The sequence below is a fragment of the Bison bison genome, unplaced genomic scaffold (assembly GCF_000754665.1).
Source record: "Bison bison bison isolate TAMUID 2011002044 unplaced genomic scaffold, Bison_UMD1.0 scf7180017863957, whole genome shotgun sequence".
NCBI lineage: Eukaryota > Metazoa > Chordata > Mammalia > Artiodactyla > Bovidae > Bison > Bison bison.
This window is the reverse complement of record NW_011494529.1, coordinates 114,122-138,677: the sequence shown is the minus strand read 5'-3', so window position 1 is coordinate 138,677 and position 24,556 is coordinate 114,122. Positions and strand designations below refer to the sequence as shown.

The following is a 24,556-nucleotide window of genomic DNA, read 5'->3' as shown; positions in this document are numbered from 1 at the left end:
CAGCCAAATTTTATAAAAACATGTCCTGTCAGCCAGAAATACCATAAGCACGTGGAGAAATTCTTCGTCTTTGAGTTTCCCAAATGCCACATCTTGTCATCCAGCCAACTTGTCCTCTGTCATCCCCTTTTTCTGCCCTCAATCTTTCCCAGCATCAGGGTCTTTTCCAGTGAGTTGCCTCTTTGTATCAGGTGGCCACAGTATTGGAGCTTCAGATTCGGCATCAGTCCTTCCAATAAATTTTCAGGGTTGATATCCTTTAGGATTTGCTGGTTTGATCTCCTTGCTGTCCAAGGGACTTCTCTAGCATGACACTTTGAATGAAAGTATCAATTCTTCGCACTCAGCCTTCTTTATGGCCCAACTCTCACATCCGTACATGGCTACTGGAAAAACCATAGCTCTGGCTATACAGAGCTTTGTCAGCAAAGTAATGTCTCTGCTTTTTAACACGCTGTATAGGTTTGTCATACCTTTTGTTCCAAGGAGTAAGCATCTTTTAATATCATGGCTGTAGTCACTGTCCTCAGTGATTTTGGAGTCCAAGAAAATAGTCTGTCACTGTTTCCATTGTTTCCCCATCTATTTGCCATGAAATGATGGGACCAGTGTACCAGGCAAGGTGCATTGCTTTTTAGTTTCATTTAAACATTTTTTTAACCTAGGGGTAGGAGGCAGCTATCAGAGAAGGCCATGGTAACCCACTCTAGTACTCTTGCCTGGAAAATCCCATGGAAGGAGGAGCCTGGTAGGCTGCAGTCCATGGGGTCGCAAAGAGTCGAACATGACTGAGCGACTTCACTTTCCCTTTTCACTTTCATGCATTGGAGAAGGAAATGGCAACCCACTCCAGTGTTCTTGCCTGGAGAATCCCAGGGACGGGGGAGCCTGGTGGGCTGCCGTCTATGGGGTCGCACAGAGTCGGACATGACTGACGCGACTTAGCAGTAGCAGCAGTAGCAGGAGGCAGCTATACCCATAATTCGAACACAATTAAAAATTTTTTAGCTACTAAAATCTGGTTTTTTAGTAAAAAAACCAAATAATTATATTTATACATCAATATATGTATAATTCTGAATAATGCATTATCATACTTAATAATTTCATAAATATGAGGTTTTAAATCATTAAAATATTAAATATTAGATTAAAAATCATGGCAGATATTAAGTGCAGGAAAAAAGAATTTTGAATATAGCTGATAGTTCGGAGAGAAAGCAAGGCCACCTAGATTCAGATATAGGTTTACAATCAATGAGAATTGTGAATTAAGCATATCACTTTATTTTTCAGACATTAAAAGAGAAGTCTGTACTGAGTTGCTTTTTAGATTTCTACCTTTAATATTCTGTAATTCTAAATTAATATCCTTTACCATTCCAGTTGGGTAAATGTAAATACAAGGAAGTTAGTTGAAAGTCTATACATACTCTTACTCATCATTAATAGTTGTACTTTTGACTGAAGCCTGCTTTGAACTTCACTGTGTTATAAAAACTTTGAATTTACTACCCTAAATATATTTTCTTTTTTTTAAATTTTATTTATTTTTTTAGTTGGAGGATAATTTTTGCAATATTGTGTTGGTTTCTGCCATACATCAGCATGAGTCAACCATAGGTGTACATACAGCCCCTCCCTCTTGAATCTCCCTCCCACCTCCCAAGCATCCCATCCCTCTAGAGCTAATTTAGAGAGGTCTTTCTCAAAACTAGTATTTATCAGCATTTTGCTATAGCTGTGAAGTGAGTTTAGTGTTTTAGTTACCTAGACTTGAAACAAGTATTTTGGTTGTCACATACTTTGTCTTTTAAATATAAAATCCTACTGCTTTTTCTCTCAACATATCAGTTTTAACAATCCTTAGTTCTCCATTCTTAGTATGCTCTAAGCACTAACCTCACCCTGATTATTGCAGCAGCATGTTTATTTATTACTTTGTTTCAGTACTTCTCCAACTCTCATGAACTGTATTTTTCATATTTCTCCTATTATATCTTTTCCTAATTTTTTGTTATCTAAATACTGCCTCTTAAAGATGTCACAAATTCCTGGATGGCATTGGCTCTAGTTGACATTTCTTTTTATATCGCCCCTAGGTTTTTCTTCATTGCTCTTCATGCTGGAAACTTGTAATGAATATTCTTTGAAAAAAATTTTTCCTTTATTCCAGGAGTGGCAATGTGTACAATCAAAAGGTTGCTTTTTCTTAGAAGAAGATGGTGAAATCATTAGTCATCAATACAAGATGCAAATAGCTCAGAGATCCCTGGTTTATATAACAATTAAGCCATTAAGCCTGAGTCAAGCTGAAGGCAAGTTTAAATTTTCTATATTTAAAAAATACATCACTTTATGCCAGCTTTAAAAATACTTATGTAAGTATTTGATGGTTCTAGTTAGTGAAGAAAATGGATTTGCCTAAGAAACATGGTTACGTACATTTAAAGAAAGTTGTTTATACACTATGTTGTCACATTATGCAAAGTAAGAGACATGGTTATATATTTGAAGAAAAAAAGTAATTTAGACGTTGACTGTGTTGTCATATTATTCAAAGAACAAAATGTTACCTGGTTTCCTCTTGACATAGAATTAACTTTTTATCCACTAATTAATCCTTAGCTTTTTCCATTTATCAATTCTTTAAGTGAATACATATGAGAGAACTTCAGTAGGAGCGTAATTTGGGACAAATAAGAGCTGCAAGTATTTTTGAATACCTTCAAAGTCCTATGTCATATGACTTAGTCCTTATTTAATAATTTTTGTATCCATGGTAATACTTCTCTGTACACCAATGATAGATAAAAATTAATGATTTCCTATTGTCTACAGTTGGAGAAGGCAATGGCACCCCACTCCAGTACTCTTGCCTGGGAAATCCCATGGACAGAGGGGCCTGGTAGGCTACAGTCCATGGGGTCGCAAAGAGTTGGACACGACTGAGTGACTTCACTTTCACTTTTCACTTTCATGCTCTGGAGAAGGAAATGGCAACCCACTCCAGTGTTCTTGCCTGGAGAATCCCAGGGACAGAGGAGCCTGGTAGGCTGCCGTCTGTGGGGTCGCACAGAGTTGGACTCAACTGACGCGACTTAGCAGCAGCAGCAGCAGCAGCAGCAATGTCTACAGTGGTTATTACATAAGTTTTAGTGAAAAATGGCTTGTGTGCTTTCCCTAGGTATCCTTTTAATGTTGACTATTCTAAATATCAATCTTTATTTTCCTCTTATTATGTTTACATATACACATCTACTTACTAGAGGATTCTTCCCCACTTAACATTATTTTTCCCTCCTATAGTAAAGATACTGAAAGTTTTCACTTGTGTATCTTATAGGACACTGAGAACATTTGGTAGTTGATACTTTTAGATGATAATTACAATTATAATTTTTCAGATAAATGTATCAAATCTACAAAGTTAATGTAGTTGTTAATTCTCTGTATTGTTATAAATATTTTTCATTCATTTATTTGTCAATTATTTTTTGAGGACCTCATAAACCAAGTATCACTTTAGGTGCTTAAGATACACGACAGTGTGACCTCATAAACTTACATTCTAATAGAGGAAATAAACAATAAATAATAAATATAATAAATAGCAAGTCACATAGTGTGTTAGAAGGTGATAAATGCTGTGGGAAAAACAGAGGATAAGGGGCATTGTGAATGCTGAGGGAATATGGGTTGCCATTGAAAGGGAGTAGTTAGTGTATGCTTCGTTAGAAGTTGACATTTGAGCAAACTTTTAAAGAGGTATATTAATTCTCAACTGCTGTGTAATACGGAGAAGGCAATGGCACCCCACTCCAGTACTCTTGCCTGGAAAATCCCATGGACAGGGGGTGGGGTGGGGCAAAAAAAAAAAAAAAAATCCCATGGACGGAGGAGCCTGGTAGGCTGCAGTCCATGGGGTCGCAAAGAGTCGGACACGACTGAGCGACTTCCCTTTCACTTTTCATTTTCATGCATTGGAGAAGGAAATGGCAGCCCACTCCAGCGTTCTTGCCTGGAAAATCCCAGGGACGGGGGAGCCTGGTGGGCTGCCGTCTATGGGGTCTCACAGAGTCGGACATGACTGAAAGCGACTTAGCAGCAGCTATGTAATAAACTACCCCCAAAACTCAGTGGCTTAAAATAATTAACATTTGTTTGCTCATGAGCAGGTCTATTGAACAGTTTTTTGGTCTGAACTGAGCTTGGCTTTTTTCTGTGGAGCTCACCCATACCACTGTGATCAGCTGCAGGATAGCTGGTGGCTGGCTTTAATTGGTCTTGATTGGGCTCTTTTCTTTGTGTGGGCCTCAGCTGAGACAACTTGGTTTTGCCTTGTGTAGTCTCTAATCCTCTAGTAAGTTAGCCTGGACTTGTTCTTATGGTATAACAGGAATCTGAGAGAGAAGGCAGAAGCAGCATAGGCCTGGGCTCAGAACCGGCACATTACTTCTGTTACTCTGTTGTTCACAGCAAATCACAAGGCAAGTACAGATTTATAAGGTGGAGAAATAGATTTGATCTCTTGATGAAAGAGCTGCAAAATCACATTGCAAAGGGCTGTGAATGCAGACAGGAGCAGCCATTTTTTGCTGTCTTCCACATGAAGCAAGGGAGCAAGTTTAGTGGATGTAGGGGTGGCGGAAGGGATGGATGAAGAGCAAGGGGCAGGTAGAGGGAATCCTCTGTTCAGAGGCTCTGAGGTGTAGAGTGCGCCTGGTGTTAGAACAAGGTGGCTAGAGTGGCTGTAATGAAGTAGGGAAGGAGAGAATGGTAAGAGATGAAGACAAGGGAGAAACAAGGACAAAACCAGGTAGAGTTTTGTTTTTTGCCATAATGTTGTAAAAGTCCATAACTTGGACTTTTACTGTGAAAGAAATAGAAATGAAAAACCCTTAGGAGGCTGCCATCAAGATTTTCTCTTCATCTTTGATTTTCAATAGTTTGAATATGTGTCTTGATGTTTTTTGTTTCTCTTGTTGATGCTGTTTTTGAATTTTGGAGAAGTTTATTTTTTAAGTTGTTGTTTGTTTGTGTTTATTTTTTTGGTATTTATCCTATTAGAAAGCCCTGAATTTCTTGGATTTATGTTGGTTATTGTTTTTAGAAAATGTTGAATCTTTGTTTCTTCTGCGCTCTCTCTTCCACTTCCATGCCTGACATCTTGTTTTCCTCTGTGCCCCCACAGATCAGCCATGCTTGCATCTCATCCCTCCTTAGAAGGGTCTGTCTTTCCTTGGATTTCAGACTTCATGGTAATCCTGTGACCTCATATCTTATGGGTTTAAGAAATGCTATGATTTTGTAGTTTGTGCATTTTTTTCCTATTGTTAGGATGGGAGCAGCTTTCTTCCAACTTTCAACTCTATTAGAGGATTTTGAGTAGAGATGGAACATTTTCTGACATTTTAGCAAGAGCAGTCAGGTTGTATATTGAAAACAGATTGAAGGGTACTCAGGAGAAAGCAAAGAATGCTTTTGCTTTGAACGGAGGTGCAAAGGAGATAAGAAGTAGAAGATTCTGGATGTATCTTGAAGGTCAAACCATAGCATTTCCTGAAGCTTGTTTATGACACAGGAGGGACGGAAGAAGTTAAAGATGATTCCAGGATTTGGGGGGTTGAGCAACTGGTTTGAGATACTCTTCTCTGTCTCTTACCTGAGATAGAGAAGACTATAGATGGACAGTTTTTTCTTCAGGTGTTTGGATAGTTTTAGGCATAGAAATCCAAGTAGAAATGTCAAATAGGCAGTTGGATATATGGGTCTAATGTTCCTAGGAAAAGTCTATCAGGGGATATGAATGATGTCTAACATCTTTTCCTCCTATGCTCCTTTACAAGTGAGCCAGTACTTGTATCTTGTCCCTTCTTGAAAGGGTTGTTTTTCCTTGGATTTCAGTCTACTTGGTTGCGTTGCAACCTTAGCTCTCTAATGAGTTTTTAAAATTTATGATTTTTAGAGGTGTATATATGCATAATGTTTCTAACAAGATCACTTTGTATAGTTATATGTCTTATTGAAAATGTCTTTTGATGTTTACATATAAAAATGGATGTGAATTAAAAAAAATAATTCAAAGGGGAAAGAAACCATTAACTTCTTTTTAAAATAGGAAAGATCTAAGTAGTGATTGCTTATTTTAAGATGTTTGGGGTTTTTTGTTTATAGGAAAACCATCCCCTTGGTTGTCAGTTGATACTGCCTTATATATTCTTAAGGAAAATGAAAGTCAAGCAAATCTACAACTTCTGTATTTTACCGAACTACGAAATAGAGAAGTATACATGTTTATTTTCTAATGTATAGTTAAAAGTATAATATGATCTCAAGTTTGGGGAAAATAATAGTTTTTCTATATATCTTTAACCTTTTTTTCTTCTCTTTCAATTAAGGTAAATACAATTCTTATCATTATTCATATGTTTTTATTAATTGTGAAGGATTTTAATTTGCTGAGATTTAAAAATTGAGGATTTATTGGCAGCCTTGACTTTATAACTTATACGTTGTGTGCGACATTATAATTCACTTTCATCTTTTCTGATACCCTGATGCCCCCCCCACATGTGAACATTTTTTTTCTTATACTCAATAAAAATGATTGTTGCCAGGGAATTTTTTCCCCTTAATTCAAGCAGTTCAACTTTGAAAAAGTTCCTCTAGATGTTTGTCTTACTTTTAGTACTACTGCAAAAAAGAAAAACTTCATATCCTCAGGCTTTCCTCATATTAGAGGGTCTAAAAATAGATTGATCTGAAGAAATGCTTTCAAATGATTTTGTATGTTGCCCATGGGGTTGTTCTGATCTTTTCTAATTATATATTTACTCAGAGGCCAAATATGTGAGGCAGATACATAAATGTGGCTATTTATTTTATGAGGAATACAAAATACATCTGCTATACAGTAGCATGAATAATACTATTCAAGAGCTTACTACAATATCATATTTAATCTTTATATAGGCCCAGCAACAGACAAACATTTCCCTGATGGAATGTTATATAAAAGTCTTTATTGTCGGCTTCCTAACAGACAAGAATAGTTATAGTCAAGAAACAAATAAAATGACAAAAGTTAATGTTTTGACTAAACTCTTCTTCAAAACTGACTACATAGTTGAGTTCAAGATAAAAAACATTGTCTAAAACAATGGCTTTCCTACTTTGTTTTGTCTAAAATTGCTTTCTTGTGATATTGCATATATAAAAATCTTAGTACATAGCAAGCCTGTAGTAAAATTTGAATGAGTTTCTATTTACCTCTTTACTGTTTACTCCTCTGTTTATCTGTAATACGTCATATTTACAAAGGATTTTTACTTTTAGTTTCACAGTTATTTTCTTTAAGAAGAGTTTTGTGCCCATGAAAGACTTTGCATTTGCCAACTATGGCAATTCAAGTTTATACGTGGAGACAAGGAGATTCATCAGAGAACGTATGTTAGGAAACAGCAAGAATTGTTTTTCACACATGGATATCAGTTTATATCTGGCCAATCTAAAAGATTATGATTTCCAAAAGATGAGTTTGGTCAATGTTTAATTTTCAAAATAGCCCTCACTTATATTGGGTTGCTTCTTATAATCCAACATAGGACATGGTCACTTTAGTATGATTATCATTCCTCTGACTTGTGAGAGCAGAAATAGGGCTGAATCGAGAATTTGAATGAGCAACTTTGTTTTGCATTTGAGGGTTTCCCAAGTGGCTTAGTGGTAAAGAATCTGCCTGCAGTGCAGGAGACATAGATTTGATCCCTGGATCAGAAAGATCCTCTGGAAAAGGAAATGGCAAGCCACTACAGTATTCTTGCCTGGAAAATCCCATGAACAGAGGAGTCTGGTAGGCTACACTCCATGGGGTCACAAAAGAGTTGGACATGACTTAGCCACTAAACAACAATAAATTCTGTGCTGAAGCAGAAATACCTATTTGCTTAGATATGGGCTTCCTCTGTGGCTCAGCTAGTAAAGAATCCGCCTGCAATGCGGGAGATCTGGGTTCATCCCTGTGTTGGGAAGATCCCCTGGCTACCCACTCCAGTATTCTGGCCTGAAGAATTCCATGGACTGTATTGTCCATGGGGTCGCAAAGAGTCAGACACAACTGAGTGACTCACTTTTACTTTATACACAACTAGAAAATGCTTCAGTTCTTAGGTTTAATATATTTGACAGAGACAACTCCTAGGTTTTATAGGAAGCCATTGGGCTCCAGAAAGCACCTAGAAGGTACATGCTGCTAAGTCGCTTCAGTCGTGTCTGACTCTGCGCGACCCCATAGACGGCAGCCCACCAGGCTCCTCCGTCCATGGGATTTTCCAGGCAAGAATGCTGGAGTGGGGTGCCATTGCCTTCTCCGTAGAAGGTACGTAGGGATGTCATTTTGTTTTCTTTCATACAACAGGAAAATAAAATGTTTTCCTATACAAATGTCTTGGCACTAATTATAAATATCCTATGATGGAAAAGAATTTGTATAAGGTAGGTTTATCTGGGATTCTACCATCTTGTTTTAGAGTACATATTACATAAATAATAGTAAAATTCCAGTGTTTTTGTTCACATTGGATTTTTACAAATATGGCTAATTCATACAAATAGTGAATTCTTTTAAACTGTATTAAACTTTTATTTTCTGTCAATAAAATCTGAATTACAAATCATATATTTATATTTGAATCATATTCAGTTCAGTTCAGTCACTCAGTCGTGTCCAACTCTTTGCCACCCTATGGACTGTAGCACGCCAGGCTTCCCAGTCCATCACCAACTCCCGGAGCTTGCTCAAACTCATGTCCATTGAGGTGGTGATGCCATCCAACCATCTCATCCTCTGTTGTCCCCTTCTCCTCCCACCTTCAATCATTCCCAGCATCAGGGTCTTTTCCAAAAGTTAGTTCTTCACATCAGGTGGCCAAAGTGTTAGAGCTTCAGCTATAGCGTCAGTCCTTCCAATAAATATTCGGGACTGATTTCCTTCAGGATTGACTGGTTTGATCTCCTTGCAGTCAAAAGCATCTATTCTTCGGCACTTAGCTTTCTTTTTAGTCCAACTCTCACATCCACACATGACTACTGAAAAAAACCATAACTTTGACTAGACGGACTTTTGTTGACAAAGTAATGTCTCTGCTTTTTAGTATGCTGTCTAGTTGGTCATAGCTTTTCTTCCAAGGAGCAAGCATCTTAATTTCATGACTGCAGTCATCATCTGCAGTGATTTTGGAGCCCTCCCAAATAAAGTCTCTCACTATTTCCATTATTTCCCCATCTATTTGCCATGAAGTGATGGGACCGGATACCATGACCTTAAGTTTTCTGAATGTTGAGTTTCAAGGCAACTTTTTCACTCTTCTCTTTCACTTTCATCAGGAGGCTCTTTAGTTCTTCTTCACTTTCTGCCATAAGGGTGGTGTCATCTGCATATCTGAGGTTATTGCTATTTTTCCTGGCAGTCTTGATTCCAGCTTGTGCTTTATCCAGCCTGGCATTTCAAATAATGTACTCTGCATATAAATTAAATAAACAGGGTGACAATATACAGCCTTGACTTACTCCTTTCCCGATTTGGAACCGGTCTGTTGTTCCATGTCAGTTCTAACTGTTGCTTTTTGACCTGCGTACAGATTTCTCAGGAGGTAGATCAGATGGTCTGGTATTCCTATCTCTTAAAGAATTTTCCACAGTTTTTTGTGATCCACACAGTCAAAGGCTTTGGTGTAGTCAGTAAAGCAGAAGTAGATGCTTTTTTGGAACTCTCTTACTTTTTCAATGATCCAACAGATGTTGGCAATTTGATCTCTAGTTCCTCTGCCTTTTCTAAATCCAGCTTGAACATCTGGAAGTTCACAGTTCATGTACTGTTGGAGAATTTTGAGCATTATTTTGCTAGCGTGTGAGATGAGTGCAATTGAGTAGTAGTTTGAACATTCTTTGACATTGCCTTTCTTTGGGATTGGAAGGAAAACTGACCCTTTCCAGTCCTCTGGCCACTGCTGAGTTTTCCACATTTGCTGGCATATTGAGTGCAACACTTTTACAGCATCATCTTTTAGGATTTGAACTATCTCAACTGGAATTCCATCACCTCGACTAGCTTTGTTCGTAGTGATGCTTCCTAAGGCCCACTTGACTTTGCATTCCAGGATGTCTGGCTCTAGGTGAGTGATCACAGCATCGTGATTATCTGGGTCATGAAGATCTTTTTTGTATAGATCTTCTGTATATCCTTGCCACATCTTCTTAGTATCTTCTGCTTCTGTTCAGTCCATACCATTTCTGTCCTTAATTGTGCCCATCTTTGCATGAAATGTTCCTTTCAGTTCAGTTCAGTTCAGTCACTCAGTTGTGCTCAGTCATGTCCAACTCTTTGCAACCCCATGGACTGCAGCGCACCAGGCCTCGCTGTCCATCACCAACTCCCGGAGTTTACTCGGACTCATATCCATTGAGTTGATGATGCCATCCAACCATCTCATTCTCTGTCGTCCCCTTCTCCTCCTGCCTTCAGTCTTTCCCAGCATCAGGGTCTTTTCAAATGAGTCAGTTCTTTGTATCAGATGGCCAAAGTGATTGGAGTTTCAGCTTTGGCATCAGTCCTTCCGATGAATATTCAGGACTTCCTGAATATTCGATGATTTCCTTTAGGATGGTCTGGTTGCATCTTCTTGCTGTCCAAGGGACTCTCAAGAGTCTTCTCCAACACCAAATGTTCCCTTGGTATCTCTAATTTTCTTGAAGAGATCTTTAGTCTTTCCCATTCTATTGTTTTCCTGTATTTGCATTGAGCAGTGAGGAAGGCTTTCTTATCTCCTTGTTATTCTTTGGAACTCTGCTTTCAAATGTGTATATCTTTCCTTTTCTTCTTTGCCTTCAGCTTCTCTTCTTTTCTTAGCTATTTGTAAGGCCTCATCAGACAATCATTTTACCTTTTTGGATTTCTTTTTCTTGGGGATGATCTTGATCACTGCCTCCTGTACAATGTCATGAACCTCTGTCCATAGTTCTTCAGGCACTCTCTGTCAGATCTAATCCCTTGAATCTGTTTGTCACTTCCACTCTATAATCGTAAGGGATTTGATTTCGGTCATACCTAAATGGTCTAGTGGTTTTCCCTACTTTCTTCAATTTCAGTCTGAATTTGGCAATAAGGAGTTCATGATCTGAGCTACAGTCAGCTCCCAGTCTTGTTTTTGCTGACTGTGTAGAGCTTCTCCATCTTTGGCTGCAAAGAATATAATCAATCTGATTTTGGTATTGACCACGTGGTGATGTCCATGTTTAGAGTCTTCTCTTGTATTGTTGGAAGAAGGTGTTTGCTATGACCAGTGCATTCTCTAGGGAAAACTCTGTTGGCCTTTGACCTGCTTCATTTTGTACCTCAAGGCAAAATTTGCCTATTACTCCAGGTATCTCTTGAGTTCCTACTTTTGTATTCCAGTCCCCTGTAATGAAAAGGATATGTTTTTTGGGTTTTAGTTCTAGAAGGTCTTGTAGGTCTTCATAGAACTGTTCAGCTTCTTCAGTATTACTGGTCGGAGCACAGAGTTGGATTATCGTGATATTGAATGGAATATGAATCATATTAGGCAACTATAACCCAGAAAAATTACTTAAAGTTTTTTCTCTTTGTTTCCTGTTGAAATATTTGCACACAGTCAAAACTCAAAATAGTATTTTAAGACCATTTTCAATATAACAAATATTTCATAACTAGTTATTAATACTAATGGATAAAGTACATAGTATTATATTTTAGAAACTTTAGTTAGGACTTAGTGAATTCCCTTAATGCTGTTAAATGTTAAAAATACTTTAAATTCTAGAAAATTTTATAGAATCACAATTTGCTTTGTTTCATAAAGTCCACTACCTTCAAGTGAGTATATTAAATTAATATTCATTCATTTTATATGAACTATGTAACTTTACATAAAATATACCAGAAATTTGCATAAAATATAGCAGATCTTTTCCAAATACACATTAATCTTTCATGCTATAATCATTCAGTATGAAAGAGTATGGGTAGCAAGATTATCCAACATCCCATTTTAAAAACAGCCAAAAAAATTAAAACTATTCCCCTTAAGTGCATCACTGGCATGTTTGAAGAATATTGGGAAGATTTAGAAGTTGTATAACTTCTAACCTATTAGAATTTTAGTTATTTTATAAATATATAAAGAACTGCATCTAATATTACTGGATTTAGCATTAACAAAAAGAGTTTGAAGCCTGTAAAACAATGATAGAACCATAATAGAATTGGTGAATATTAGTTAAAAAAAAAACTGTTTCTAATGCTTCTCTTTCATAAGAATGATTAAAAGTCATTAAGACTCATGGCGTTTGTTTGTTTTAAAAATTCTTTTGAGAAAAGACGTTTGGGTGGACTGGTGAACTAGGACCTGGAATTTACTGGTTAGTTCCTTCCACAACTGGCTGCAGGCTAAGAAAAGAAGTAAAACCAATAACAGAAGAAGCCCAACTTGTATACAGAGATGAAACAGGGGAATTATTTCTTACAAAGGAATTTAGGTAAGTTTTGTTTATTAAAGTCCGAGGTATAACACTAGACTGGATGTGGATCAGTAGCCTGCCTTCCATCCTTTCCTTTGGCTAGCTGCAAACCCCAGCCCCAGTTTCTAATCAGTAGCTCAACTCATCCACTAGGCATCTGACTGTGACCTTCTATTCATAAGGTTTTGAATGGGATTGCCATTTATTTCTGGATTCCGTATAGTTGGCAAGTCAACTTTAGTTACAAATTTACTGATTTCTCCTCCACTAGAAATAGGTCCTGCTAATTGTACTGTTGTCTGAGATAACTGTCTAATATGAAATCCAAATAGGGTAGTTCTCCCATATTCTAAATATGTAAGTAAGATCTGGCTACCAGTAGAGAGGAAGAAAGATGGAGACAGGTAAAAAGAAAAGGGGAACTTCTGTTTGAGTTCCTGCTACATGTTAAGATACTGCGGTTGCTTTAGAAGCTTGATTATGTCATGTAATGCTAGACAAAGTAGAATGTATATTTGGATACATTAACTCTGTCATTCACAAATACTGTTTTTATTTTATTCTTTTCCACTATGGTTTATTACAAGATATTGAGTATAGTTCCCTGTGCTATACAATAGGACCTTGTTGTTTATCAATTCCAAATTCCCAGTCCAGCTCCCCCCAGCTCTCCCTCCCCTTTGGCAGCCGCAAGTTTATTCTCCGTGCCTGAGTCTGTTTCTGTTTCATTGATGAATTCATCACAAATATTGTTTAATGCCTTAATATAACTTCCTTTTGAAAGTTATCCTCATCGAAACCTTCTTCAGTCTAGTTGCCTTAGAGACAAATAATTTGCTATTTTTTTTTAATTTAGGTCAACTTTATCAGATATATTTGAAGTAATTGATTTAGACGGAAATGGTCTTCTTAGTCTTGAAGAATATAATTTTTTTGAATTGAGAACAAGCGGTGAGAAGTGTGATGAAGATGCTTGGGCTGTCTGCAGAGGTAAGCATTTTTTCTTAATGGGTGTGTTATATTCGTATATATACCCTTTCATCCTTAAGAAGTGAAATATCAAATTTCTCCATTGAATATTATAGCAGTTGCTGCTGCTAAGTCGCGTCAGTCGTGTCCGACTCTGTGTGACCCCATAGACGGCAGCCCACCAGGCTCCCCTGTCCCTGGGATTCTCCAGGCAAGAACACTGGAGTGGGTTGCCATTTCCTTCTCCACTGCGTGAAAGTGAAAAGTGAAAGGGAAGTTGCTCAGTCGTGTCTGACTCTTAGCGACCCCATGGACTGCAGCCTACCAGGCTCCGCTGTCCATGGCTCCGCTGGGATTTTCCAGGCAAGAGTAGTGGAGTGGGGTGCCATTGCCTTCTCCGTTATAGCAGTTAGGACAGTTTAAAAATAGTAGCATTGTTTGTAGATCATAACAAATTAAACATTTATTTTTCTTAAATTGGTAGTTGGTATAGTACTCAAGTTAAAAGAAAATGTAAATTACTTACTCATAATTACTGCGTTCTTTGGAGCTTAGAATATAAAAAACTTTGTCTTAGCTCTGATAGTGAAGACTGAAGTAGTGAAGAGACCCAAACTGTGCCCAGGAGAGGGCAGCAAAGAGCTAACAGACTGCTGCTGCTGCTGCTTGCTAAGTCATTTCAGTCATGTCCGACTCTGTGTGACCCCATAGACGGCAGCCCACCAGGCTCCCCCATCCCTGGGATTCTCCAGGCAAGAACACTAGAGTCAGTTGCCATTTCCTTCTCCAATGTATGAAAGTGAAAAGTGAAAGTGAGTCGCTCAGTCGTGTCCGAGTCTTCGAGACCTCATGGACTGTAGCCTACGAGACTCCTCCGTCCATGGGATTTTCCATATTAAGAGGTTTCCAGGAAGTTGTTTATGTATGTAAAGAATTGTTTTGTTTTTTGTATTTGAGTTGAATTAAGAAAGGCCACCCATGGATGTATGCTGCTGATAAGTCACGTCAGTCGTGTCCAACTCTGTGTGACCCCATAGACGGCAGCCCACCAGGCTCCCCCATCCCTGGGATTCTCCAGGCAAGAACATTATGGAGTGGGTTTCCATTTCCTTCTCCAATGCATGAAAGTGAAAAGGGAAAGTGAAGTCGCTCAGTCGTGTCCCACTCTCAGCAACCCCATGGATTGCAGCCTACCGGGCTCCTCCATCCATGGGAGTGGGGTCCCATTGGAGAAGCCAAAAATACTAAAATGGGCAAAGAAAAATGAGAGTGAGGTGAAGTCAGTTGTTACTTGGGAGAAGACTGAAAAGAGGATAGAGCTTGTGTATTTAGTGAAAGTGAAAGTGAAGTCACTCAGTCGTGTCCGACTCTTAGTGACCCCATGGACTGCAGCCCACCAGACTCCTCCGTCCATGGGATTTTCCAGGCAAGAGTACTAGAGTGGGGTGCCATTGCCTTCTCCAACATATACACACTACTATATATATAAAATAGATAACTCATAAGAACCTACTCTATAATACAGAGAATTCTCAATACTCTGTGATGACCTTTATGGGAAAAGAATCTAAAAAAGACTGGCTACATCTAAGGACTAAAAGGTCAAAGGAGAACGCCGGAAAACCATAGCCAACTGTAAATCATAGAGCAAGAAGTCTGAGAAGGTTGGAATGTAGTCAAGAGAGAGATTAACTCACATGTTGCTGTCACTGGAGTAGTAATGTGTCCTAATCCTCTGGTTCTTGAAATGGTCTTGGCAGTCAGTGAGCTAGGGAGGAATCTAATCAATCTATTTTTCTAAAGAGCAAGTAAAGTAGAAGTATTATTAATATAAAGTTTTTTTTTAAATCTTTTATTAACTTTTTATTTTGTATTAGGGTATAGCTGACTAACAGTGTTTTTAACTGAAGTTTTATGTAGTGTAATCAATAACAAGAAATACATATTGATTTACAATTTTAAACTTTGATTAACAAGATTGATAACACGTAATAGACTATTAGTTTTAGGAAGATGCAATCATCTTGTAACTTTATTGATATAATATTTTGATTCTCTTTCTCTTTGTCATATTTGTATGGGTATTTCTGAGTTCTCTGTTCTATTCCACTGAACCATTTGTCTCATCTTTCACTAATACCACACTTCTCCTGATTACTGTAGCTTTAAAGGAAGTCTTGAAGTTGGGTATTAACAAACTTTAAAAGATTAATGGAGAATTGATAATTTTAAGTTTTAAAAGTAGATTAGTTATTGATAGTCTCTATAGCATTATATCTATATACATTATTCTTAAAAGTAATTATTTCTTTGTATTATATATCAAATATTAATGTTTTCATCTTGCTCCTCTACTTAGTAGCTCCAGCTTCCATTTTAGTGGTTACTGTATCTCTCTATGATCTAATTTAATCTACATTTCCTTTTTTGTCTTTACAAAAGTTATGAATCACTTTCTAAACTCTAAGCATTTTAAACTATTAATCAGTCAACCAGTTTTAAACAGCTATGTCTCTGCCTCTTTTCTCACAGTAACGTGTATTAAAGAGATGTCTCAAATAAGAGTACCCATTTTCCTTGGGCATATTATAGATGGGAGTTGGAAAATAAAATCTTTCTTTGTTGTAGGGCAGTTAACAGAACATAATCCAAAATGAGTAGCTATTTTTTATCTATTTCATAGTCACATTCAAGAGTTATATATAGATATTTCTACATGAATTTTTGCTTATAAACAGTGTTAAAATGGGCATACTTAGATTTGTGTGGGACATTCATGGACTCAAAAGTGTTCCCTATTATCTAACAGTTTTTAAGGACCAGGGGACAATTCTATTAAAATTAAAGCAGTTAAGCATATAATAGTCTCCTTGAATCTGGCATCATTCACTTTTCCCTTTTGAAATACCAGTAGTTTGGGGGATATTACATCAAATTCATTTGGATTTAAGTGGCAAGTAAGTATTTTAATTTTTGAAATACAGTACTGGCTTCACCAGTATATACCCTAATATTAAAATACATATTAGTATATACTCTGATAAGCAGGCAGCTTGGAATTTACCTAGAAAAATTAAGACTTCCTCTAATTTTGAAATATATTTGTACTATTTATGACTTTAGCTCTTGTTGAAAAACTAAATCATACACTGTGATAGTGCTTATGCTGAGTTGTGGGAAATTAGAACAGTATCTCTCAAACATGTTTCGAACCACTCTTTTTTTTTAAACATGGTCTTTGTTTATTTATTAATTAATTTATTTTTGGCTGTGCTAGGTCTTCGTTGCTGTGCGCAGGCTTTCTCTAGTCCCCGTGAATGGGGTCTGTCTCTAGTTGCAGTGCGTGGGCTCAGAAGTTGTGGCGTGCGTGCTCTAGGGCACAGGCTCAGTAGTTGTGTCACACAGACTTAGTCGCCCTACAGCATATGGAATCTTCCCAGACCAGAGATCAAACCTGTGTCCTCTGCATTGACAGGGGATTGTTAACCCCTGGACCACCAGGAAAGTCCTTGAGCCATTCTTATTTCACTTTGATAGTGCTCACAGATTCTTAAGGCCTCCTTCAAAGTAAACATTTATGAATAATAATATAGCCATTTTAGTAAATGTATGAACTTAAACAAAATATGTAAGGAAGAAACTTTTGGTTGTTTTGACAGAGAATTTTGATACCAAGAAAAATGAACTAACAAGACAGGGCTTTATGGATCTGAATCTGATGGAAGCCAACGACCGAGAAGGAGATCCTCGTGATCTCTGGGTAACTCTGCACTCAATGGGCTACAATAAAGCTCTGGAACTGACGGAGGTAAAGCAGTCTTAAAGTTTGCTGTGGGTGTAATGTACATAATATTTTCCCCCACAAACATTTTCTTGACACAGGACTTTTGAATTGGGCTCTCAAATCCATGAACTTCAATATACAAATGAATCCTGGGTGCAACAGTATGTTTCTGCTAGTTTATGCAAGCTCTTATATGAAATTTAATTGCTCACAACATCTTAATAATTCAGGAACAAAAGTAGTTTGAGCCTATGATATGCAGGAAAAAGATTGGTAATATGAAAAGTTACATTTCTTAATTGGTGATGGCTGTTTGAGTTGCTAAAATTTCAACAGTTGCTTCCATTCTGAGACTTCAGAGACTCTTTGTCCTAATAGAATAAAAGCCCTCCTAAAATAAGGAGAATATGTCTATATGAGAACTGGAATTCTGATCTTTTCACACGGGTACTCCTTGGGTTAATATTTGTAAAACACTTGAAACAGTGCTTGGCTCTTATAAAGCACTATGTATGTATTAGCTATGATTATTATTATTTATTAACATGTAAGGTATAAAAGTTGAATAAGACTTGCATAAACCAGAGGAATAATAAAAATTAGGCCTATTTCTTAAATTTTATATTTTTGTGTCCTTTAATAAAGTTTAAAATAAAGGATTTAAGAGTTTTAGGCCACACAAATTAGATAACAGTACATTTGTTTATAATTTAAAAATAGTATCTGTCCTTTCTATAAATACATCAACCTAGGAGGGTAACACTACCAGAAACAAATTTTAAGTTTGGGGTGTACTGAGACTTTGGTTTAGTTCCTAGTTTTGACATCATTTAAAATTCCTCAAAAATTTGTTTTCTGCGAAGTTCTCTATATTTTTTTGCCATTTTTATTAATAAGAGGTGAATAGTTACAGTAACTTTTTACATTCTACTTTAACATTTAGTGAATCTTACATCTTTAAGCATGGTGAAAATCAGCACCTAATCTGTGAATAATATTGTGTCTGCTACACATGCTTCCATTTAACAGAGGAGTTAGCTAAGAGACGATTGTGACATTTTAAGTTAAGAGAAGATATAGCATTTAAGATTAAGTTACAGTAAGATTTAAGTTAAGAGCAGATAATAGCGTTTGCTGATATCATTGACTTTTGAAATCACAAGTAAGAAGGATTTCTGAGATAAAGATCTTTTATTTAAATTTTTAAAATGTATTTAATAGGTAATAGGTTCCATTGTTTGAAGTTCCAAAAGTAAAAAATTTATATATATGTATATATATATATATATATACAGTGAAAATGTCAAAGGATAATGAGACCACCACTCAATAGCTGAAATAAAAAGACAAAACTGAATTGATTGCTTACTGCAAGGGAGAGCTATGCTGGTCAGGCACAAAGCAGAATGTTCATCTTATTTATAAAGGGCATTGGGGAAGCATGGTTATTCAGATGAGACTGTTGGTTGATTGATATACTCAGTGATATATTTATTTACTTTGAGTCTGTCTGTGATTGCTTGACTTTCAAAAGTGAAGAGCCAACCCTAGCTGACTTACAGAAGTATGTTTATTGAGGTGAGTTGTTGCAGATCAGTTGAACATATTTGAAACAAGTTCTGGGGCGAGAGATCAAGGTGGCAGAATAAAAGGACGTAGAGTTCACCTCTTCCCACAAATGTATCAAAAATACATCTACATGTGGAGTAATTCTCACAGATTACCTGCTGGACACTAGCAAACTTCATATACAACCAAAACTACAAGAAAGATCACCATGTATGGGTAGGGTGAAAAAAAAGGAATCAGAATGGGACAGAGCTGTACCCCTGGGAGGGATCTGTGAAAGAGAAAAGATTCCCTCACCCTGGGAACCCCCTTCACCAACTGGGAGATCAGCTGGGCAGAAGGGGAGATTCAGAGGCTCAGCGGAGAGTCAGCAGCTGGCTTGGAGCAGGCAGAACAGATTGAGACCAGCATTAATGGTCCTGGCAACCTCACTGCATACCCCAGCCTGAGGGTCACATCTGCTGGTGTGCCCAGTGGCTCGGTGGTGAAACTCAGACTTCAGCAGACAGCCCTGGGTATAGGACTAAAGTTGACTACATGGAAACAGCTTGAAGGTGCTAGAGTGTGGTCCAGGCTGCGACTGGGAGTGTGCACAGAACAAAGCCCGAGTCCACTATAGAAGTTCTGTTGTTATGCAAGCAAAGGGAGGGGCAGGGGCCCTATCCTTGCAGCCTTATTCTCCAGTGACCTCACAGTGGGTGCAGCTCTGCCTCCACAAGCTCTTGGAGCATGTAAGCGCTGCAGTTGCCCACATGTAGAGGCAGAGCTGAAATCTGAGCTGATCCCCAGGACTGCTTGATTTCAGAAGCTGGGCTGGAATCAGCCTTGTCCTGCGGCTTTGCAACTTTGATGGATGTATGTTGCCAGGACCTTTATAATCTCAGTGCCTGTGGAATATCTGCATGGATTTACTGGTGCTTCCACATCTGGGGCAGGTCTGGAGTTAGGGTTTGTGGGTGTACACATGTAGAGATAGCACTGGGGTCTGCCCTGATTCCCTTGTGCACACATATAGTTGTGCACACAGAGCACAACTTTGTGACTATGGTGGGTCCCAGTGCCTGGCTTCAGTGAAACTGCACAAGGGTCCTGCACTGGTGGCTCCATGAACACGGTGCCTGAGCAACATCCAGGTTGACTGCCTGATTCCCAGGCTGAGATGAGGTTGTAGGCAACATTCCATAGATGAGGTTCTACAGAAACATTGCAGGCCAGAAGAGAGTAGCAAGTCCTGAAAGGGAAAAACTGGCATCTAGGATAATCTACCCAGCAAGAGTATTATTTAGAATAGAAAGGGGAAATAAATTTTTCAGTAAGCAAAAGCTAAAAGAATACTAAATTCTTTTGAGTATTTAATGGCAACCCACTCCAGTACTCTTACCTGGAAAATCCCATGTACAGAGGAGCCTGGTAGGTTGCAGTCCATGGGGTTGCTAAGAGTCAGACACGACTGAGCGACTCACTTTCACTTTTCACTTTCTCGCATTGGAGAAGGCAATGGCACCCCACTCCAGTGTTCTTGCCTGGAGAATCCCATGGACAGAGGAGCCTGGTAGGCTGCAATTCATGGGGTCGTTACGAGTCAGACATGACTGAGCAACTTCACTTTCACTTTTCACTTTCACGCATTGGAGAAGGAAATGGCAACCCACTCCAGTGTTCTTGCCTGGAGAATCCCAGGGACGAGGGAGCCTGGTGGGCTGCCATCTCTGGGGTTGAACAGAGTTGGACACGACTGAAGCAACTTAGCAGTAGCAACAGCAGCAATACTAAACCTATACTAAAAGAAATACTGAAAGTTATTCTATAAATAGAAAAGAAATAAGAATCTACAGAAAAGAGAAAAATCACAAATAAGGCAGTATATATAAAAAAAAATTTGTGAAAGTGATGATAACCACAATAAACAGCAAAAAGGTAAATGTGAAGATGTAAAAAAGGACATCAAAATAAAATGTGGGGGAAGGGAGTAAGAAAATATACATTTTTTAGAGTGTGTTTGAGCCTATATGACTCCCAGATATAGTAACAGGTTAACATACTTGAAAAATAAGGTAACCACAAATCAAAAGCATTCAGTAGATTCACAGAAAACAAAACCAAGAAAGCTCAAGCATAATGCAGAAGAAAACCATAAAACCACAAAAGGAAAAACAAAAAGAAGAACAAAGAAGAAATGCAAAATCAATTGGAAAAAACAAGATTTAAATGAAAATAAATACATATTTATCAATAACTTAAATGTCAGTGGACTGAATGCTCCAATCAAAAGACATAGAGTGCCAGTTGGATAATAAAACAAGAGCCTACAATATGCTGCCTGCAAGAAACCCACTAAGGGTGAAGGACACACACAGATCAAAAGTGAGAGGATGGAAAAAGATATTTCATGCAAATGGAAATGACAAGAAATCAGGGGTAGGTGGCAGTACTGATATCAGACAAAATAGACTTTACAGGCCATAAAAAAGGTAAAGGACACTATATAATGATAAAAGGATCAATACAAGAAGAGAACATAACACCCATTAACATATGTGCACCCAATATAGAAGCACCTAAATGCATTAAAAAAAATATATATTGACATATAAAGGGAGAATTGAGAATACAATAATTGTAGGAGACTTTAACACCCCACTGACATCAATGGACAGATATTCCAGACAGAACTTCAGTAAGACAACAGAGATCCTAAATGACATAAAAGATCAATTAGACTTAATTGCTATTTTCATGACCTTGCATCAAAAAAAAAAAAAAAAGCACATTCTTTTCAAATGCACATTGAATATTCTTTAGGCTCGACCACATGCAAGGATACAAAACAAGCCTCAGCAAATTTAAGAGGACAGAAATTATTTCAAGCATCTATTCTGACCCACAATACCATGAAACTGGAAGTCAACCACAGAAAGAGAAATGAGAAAAAATGATTACATGGAGATTAAACAACACACTACAAAGTGGGTCAATAATGAAATCAAAGAGGAAATTTTAAAAGTACCTTGAGACAAATGACAGCCACACAAACTCTGTTCAGTTCAGTCGCTCAGTCATGTCCCACTTTGTGACCTCATGGACTGCAGCACATCAGGCTTCCCCGTCCATCACCAACTCCCAGAGCTTGCTCAAACTCATGTCCATTGAGTTGGTGATGCCATCCAACCATCTCATCCTCTGCCGTCCCCTTCTCCTGCCTTCAGTCTTTCCCAGCATCAAGGTCCCTTCAAATGAGTCAATTCTTTGCATCAGGTGGCCAAAGAATTATTGAGTTTCAGCTTCAACATGAGTCCTTCCAATGAATATTCAGGACTGATTTCCTTTAGGATGGACTGGTTTGATCTCCTTGCAGTCCAAGGGACTCTCAAGAGTGTTCTCCAATACCACAATTCAAAAACATCAATTCTTCAGTGCTTAGCTTTCTTTATAGAATGCAGCAAAATCTATAGGATGCAACAAAAGCAGTCCTAAGAAGGGTCAGTTAGTCTAAGAGCATACTAGATGTTATTTTATATATATTTTACTCTCCTAGTAATTTGATATGCCTTAGAGAGAGCCATAATTTAATCATTTGAGCTAAACTATTTCATTGTGAGGAAGTAGATTTTTACAAGGAAACTAGGCTACTTATTGTATGTCAAGCCTATATTATCCTTTTTATTTTTTAATATAACCCCATCAACAAACAATACTATGTCAGGATTTGGTATTGAAGTGTCCAAAAATTTTGTTCTGAGTATGGATACTTCCTGTTTTATAGAATCATAATGAGGAAATTCTCCTTATTCAATAAGGGTTATAGAGTTGTTGCATTGAAAATATTATACCAGCAAATGGTAATTCAGCGAGACTGATAATTCATAATTAATTAATTGGTATAAAAATGTTGAATGTTTCCATTAATGATGGGGATATACACATGTAACATTTTATTTAAAGGATTAATACAAAACCTAAAGGTATTTTGACTAATTTAGTTTTGACTGATATCTGGAAGTACTCTGAGACAATGAGGCTATTCAATTAAGGTATTGCCTTTGATGGGCATTGATTCTTTGATATGTGCTATGTTATTGAGTTAATATACCTAGAGCATGACCTAACATTTTCATATTTGTAAAAACAAAAAAAGAAAGCTTTATGATAATCTAGGAAGAATCCATTTATAATCTTATGAGCTGTGTTCTAATTGGTTTGAATATGTCTGTAGAGGATTTTGCCCATAAGGTTTCTGGAACCATAGCTATTTCTTTGGCAGTTTCCTGAATTATATATTATGTAAGTAATCTAATCTCTAGATGAGCTACATTTTGACCCCACCTATTAAATTAGTAGGTATTATGTCACAAAGACTAACCAAAGTATCAGTTATAAGTTAGGATTTAGGAAACAGCTTAGGATTGTTTGTTAAATCTCATTAATTGAATCATTTTAGTAAACCAAAATTTATTTTATGTTAAGCATTCTTTAGGTTACTATACCAGCTTCTCTGGTGACTCAGTAGTAAAGAATCTGCCTGCAAAGCAGAAGCAGCAGGAGACACAGGTTCGATCCCTGAGTCGGGCACATTCCCCTGGAGGAGGGCATGACAACCCACTCCAGTATTCTTGCTTGGAGAATCCTGTAGACAGAAGAGCCTGGCGGGCAACAATCCATACATAGGGTCGCAAAGAGTCAGACATGACTGAAGCAACTCACTCTCAGTTTGTGTCACCTTTTCCTACCTTATTTTTTTAATTAAATCCCCTAATTTAGTTTTAAAATTATAGATTATCCATTCCCTCTATCAATTTATAAAGGCAGAACCTCTTTCAAAGTGCAGTATAACTTCTTTTTTGTTGTTTTTTTCCAACTTTTTATTTTGTATTGACGTAGAGCTGATGAACAATGTTGTGATGGTTTCAGGTGGACAGCAAAGGGACTCAGCCACACATATATATGTATCTGTTCTCCTCCAAACTCCCCTCCCATCCAGGCTGCCACATAACACTGAGCAGAATTCCATGTGAACAGCACAACTTCTTTATTGTTCCTCCTGCAAGTACATTGCTCTTATATCACCATAACAATAATTTGCTTTTTTATTGAATGTTGATGAACAAATATATGTCTGTTTTTTTGGTTTTTTTTTTTTCCCTTTTTTTGCTTCTTTTTTTAAAAAAGAATTTCATGAATAAAATCTTTTTAGAATTCAGAACTGGGAAAATTTTACTTCATTTTCTTTAGATTTTAAGAGCTGTGTAATATTTTCTGTGTCACTTTTATCTTTGCTAACATGTAGCTAAGAGCCACATTTTGTGCAAAACTTAAGTAGCATGTCCTAATCTAGGTTTTCTTATTCCTATCTTCCTGATCTTCCTTTTTATATATTGTTAATATTTTTACAATTAACAATTTATAATGAATAGTTTTCTTCCTTGTTGTATGCTTCCTATTTAACTTAATATGGTAAAAAAAAAATGAGTAAATAGAAGGTTAAACCCATGAACAGGAGAAAAAAAAAGGATACAAAGGGCACCTTTTTTATGTAGATAAGATTTTATTTAAAAATTTCAGGGAATGCGTCTTTAACAAAGACCTTTTAAGATGTTTATGTTCAGTAACAGGTAAACTTAATATTGATACTGTGTGATCAAGTAAAACAGATAACTAAGACTTGGAAAATGGTTAAAATAATGCCAGAATCTATTCAAT

At 37.3% G+C, this 24,556-nt stretch overlaps 1 protein-coding gene across 1 annotated transcript in view; it reads left to right on the top strand.

Annotated features, from left to right (window-relative positions):
- Positions 1 to 24,556, top strand: part of EFCAB7 (EF-hand calcium binding domain 7) — a 56,109-nt gene that overhangs the window by 24,307 nt on the left and 7,246 nt on the right. Inside the window, exons 7-11 of the mRNA XM_010833894.1 lie at positions 2,177 to 2,318; positions 6,178 to 6,287; positions 12,398 to 12,555; positions 13,394 to 13,527; positions 17,166 to 17,314. Coding sequence (XP_010832196.1) covers positions 2,177 to 2,318; positions 6,178 to 6,287; positions 12,398 to 12,555; positions 13,394 to 13,527; positions 17,166 to 17,314 — 693 coding nt within the window. The remainder of the gene's footprint in view (positions 1 to 2,176; positions 2,319 to 6,177; positions 6,288 to 12,397; positions 12,556 to 13,393; positions 13,528 to 17,165; positions 17,315 to 24,556) is intronic.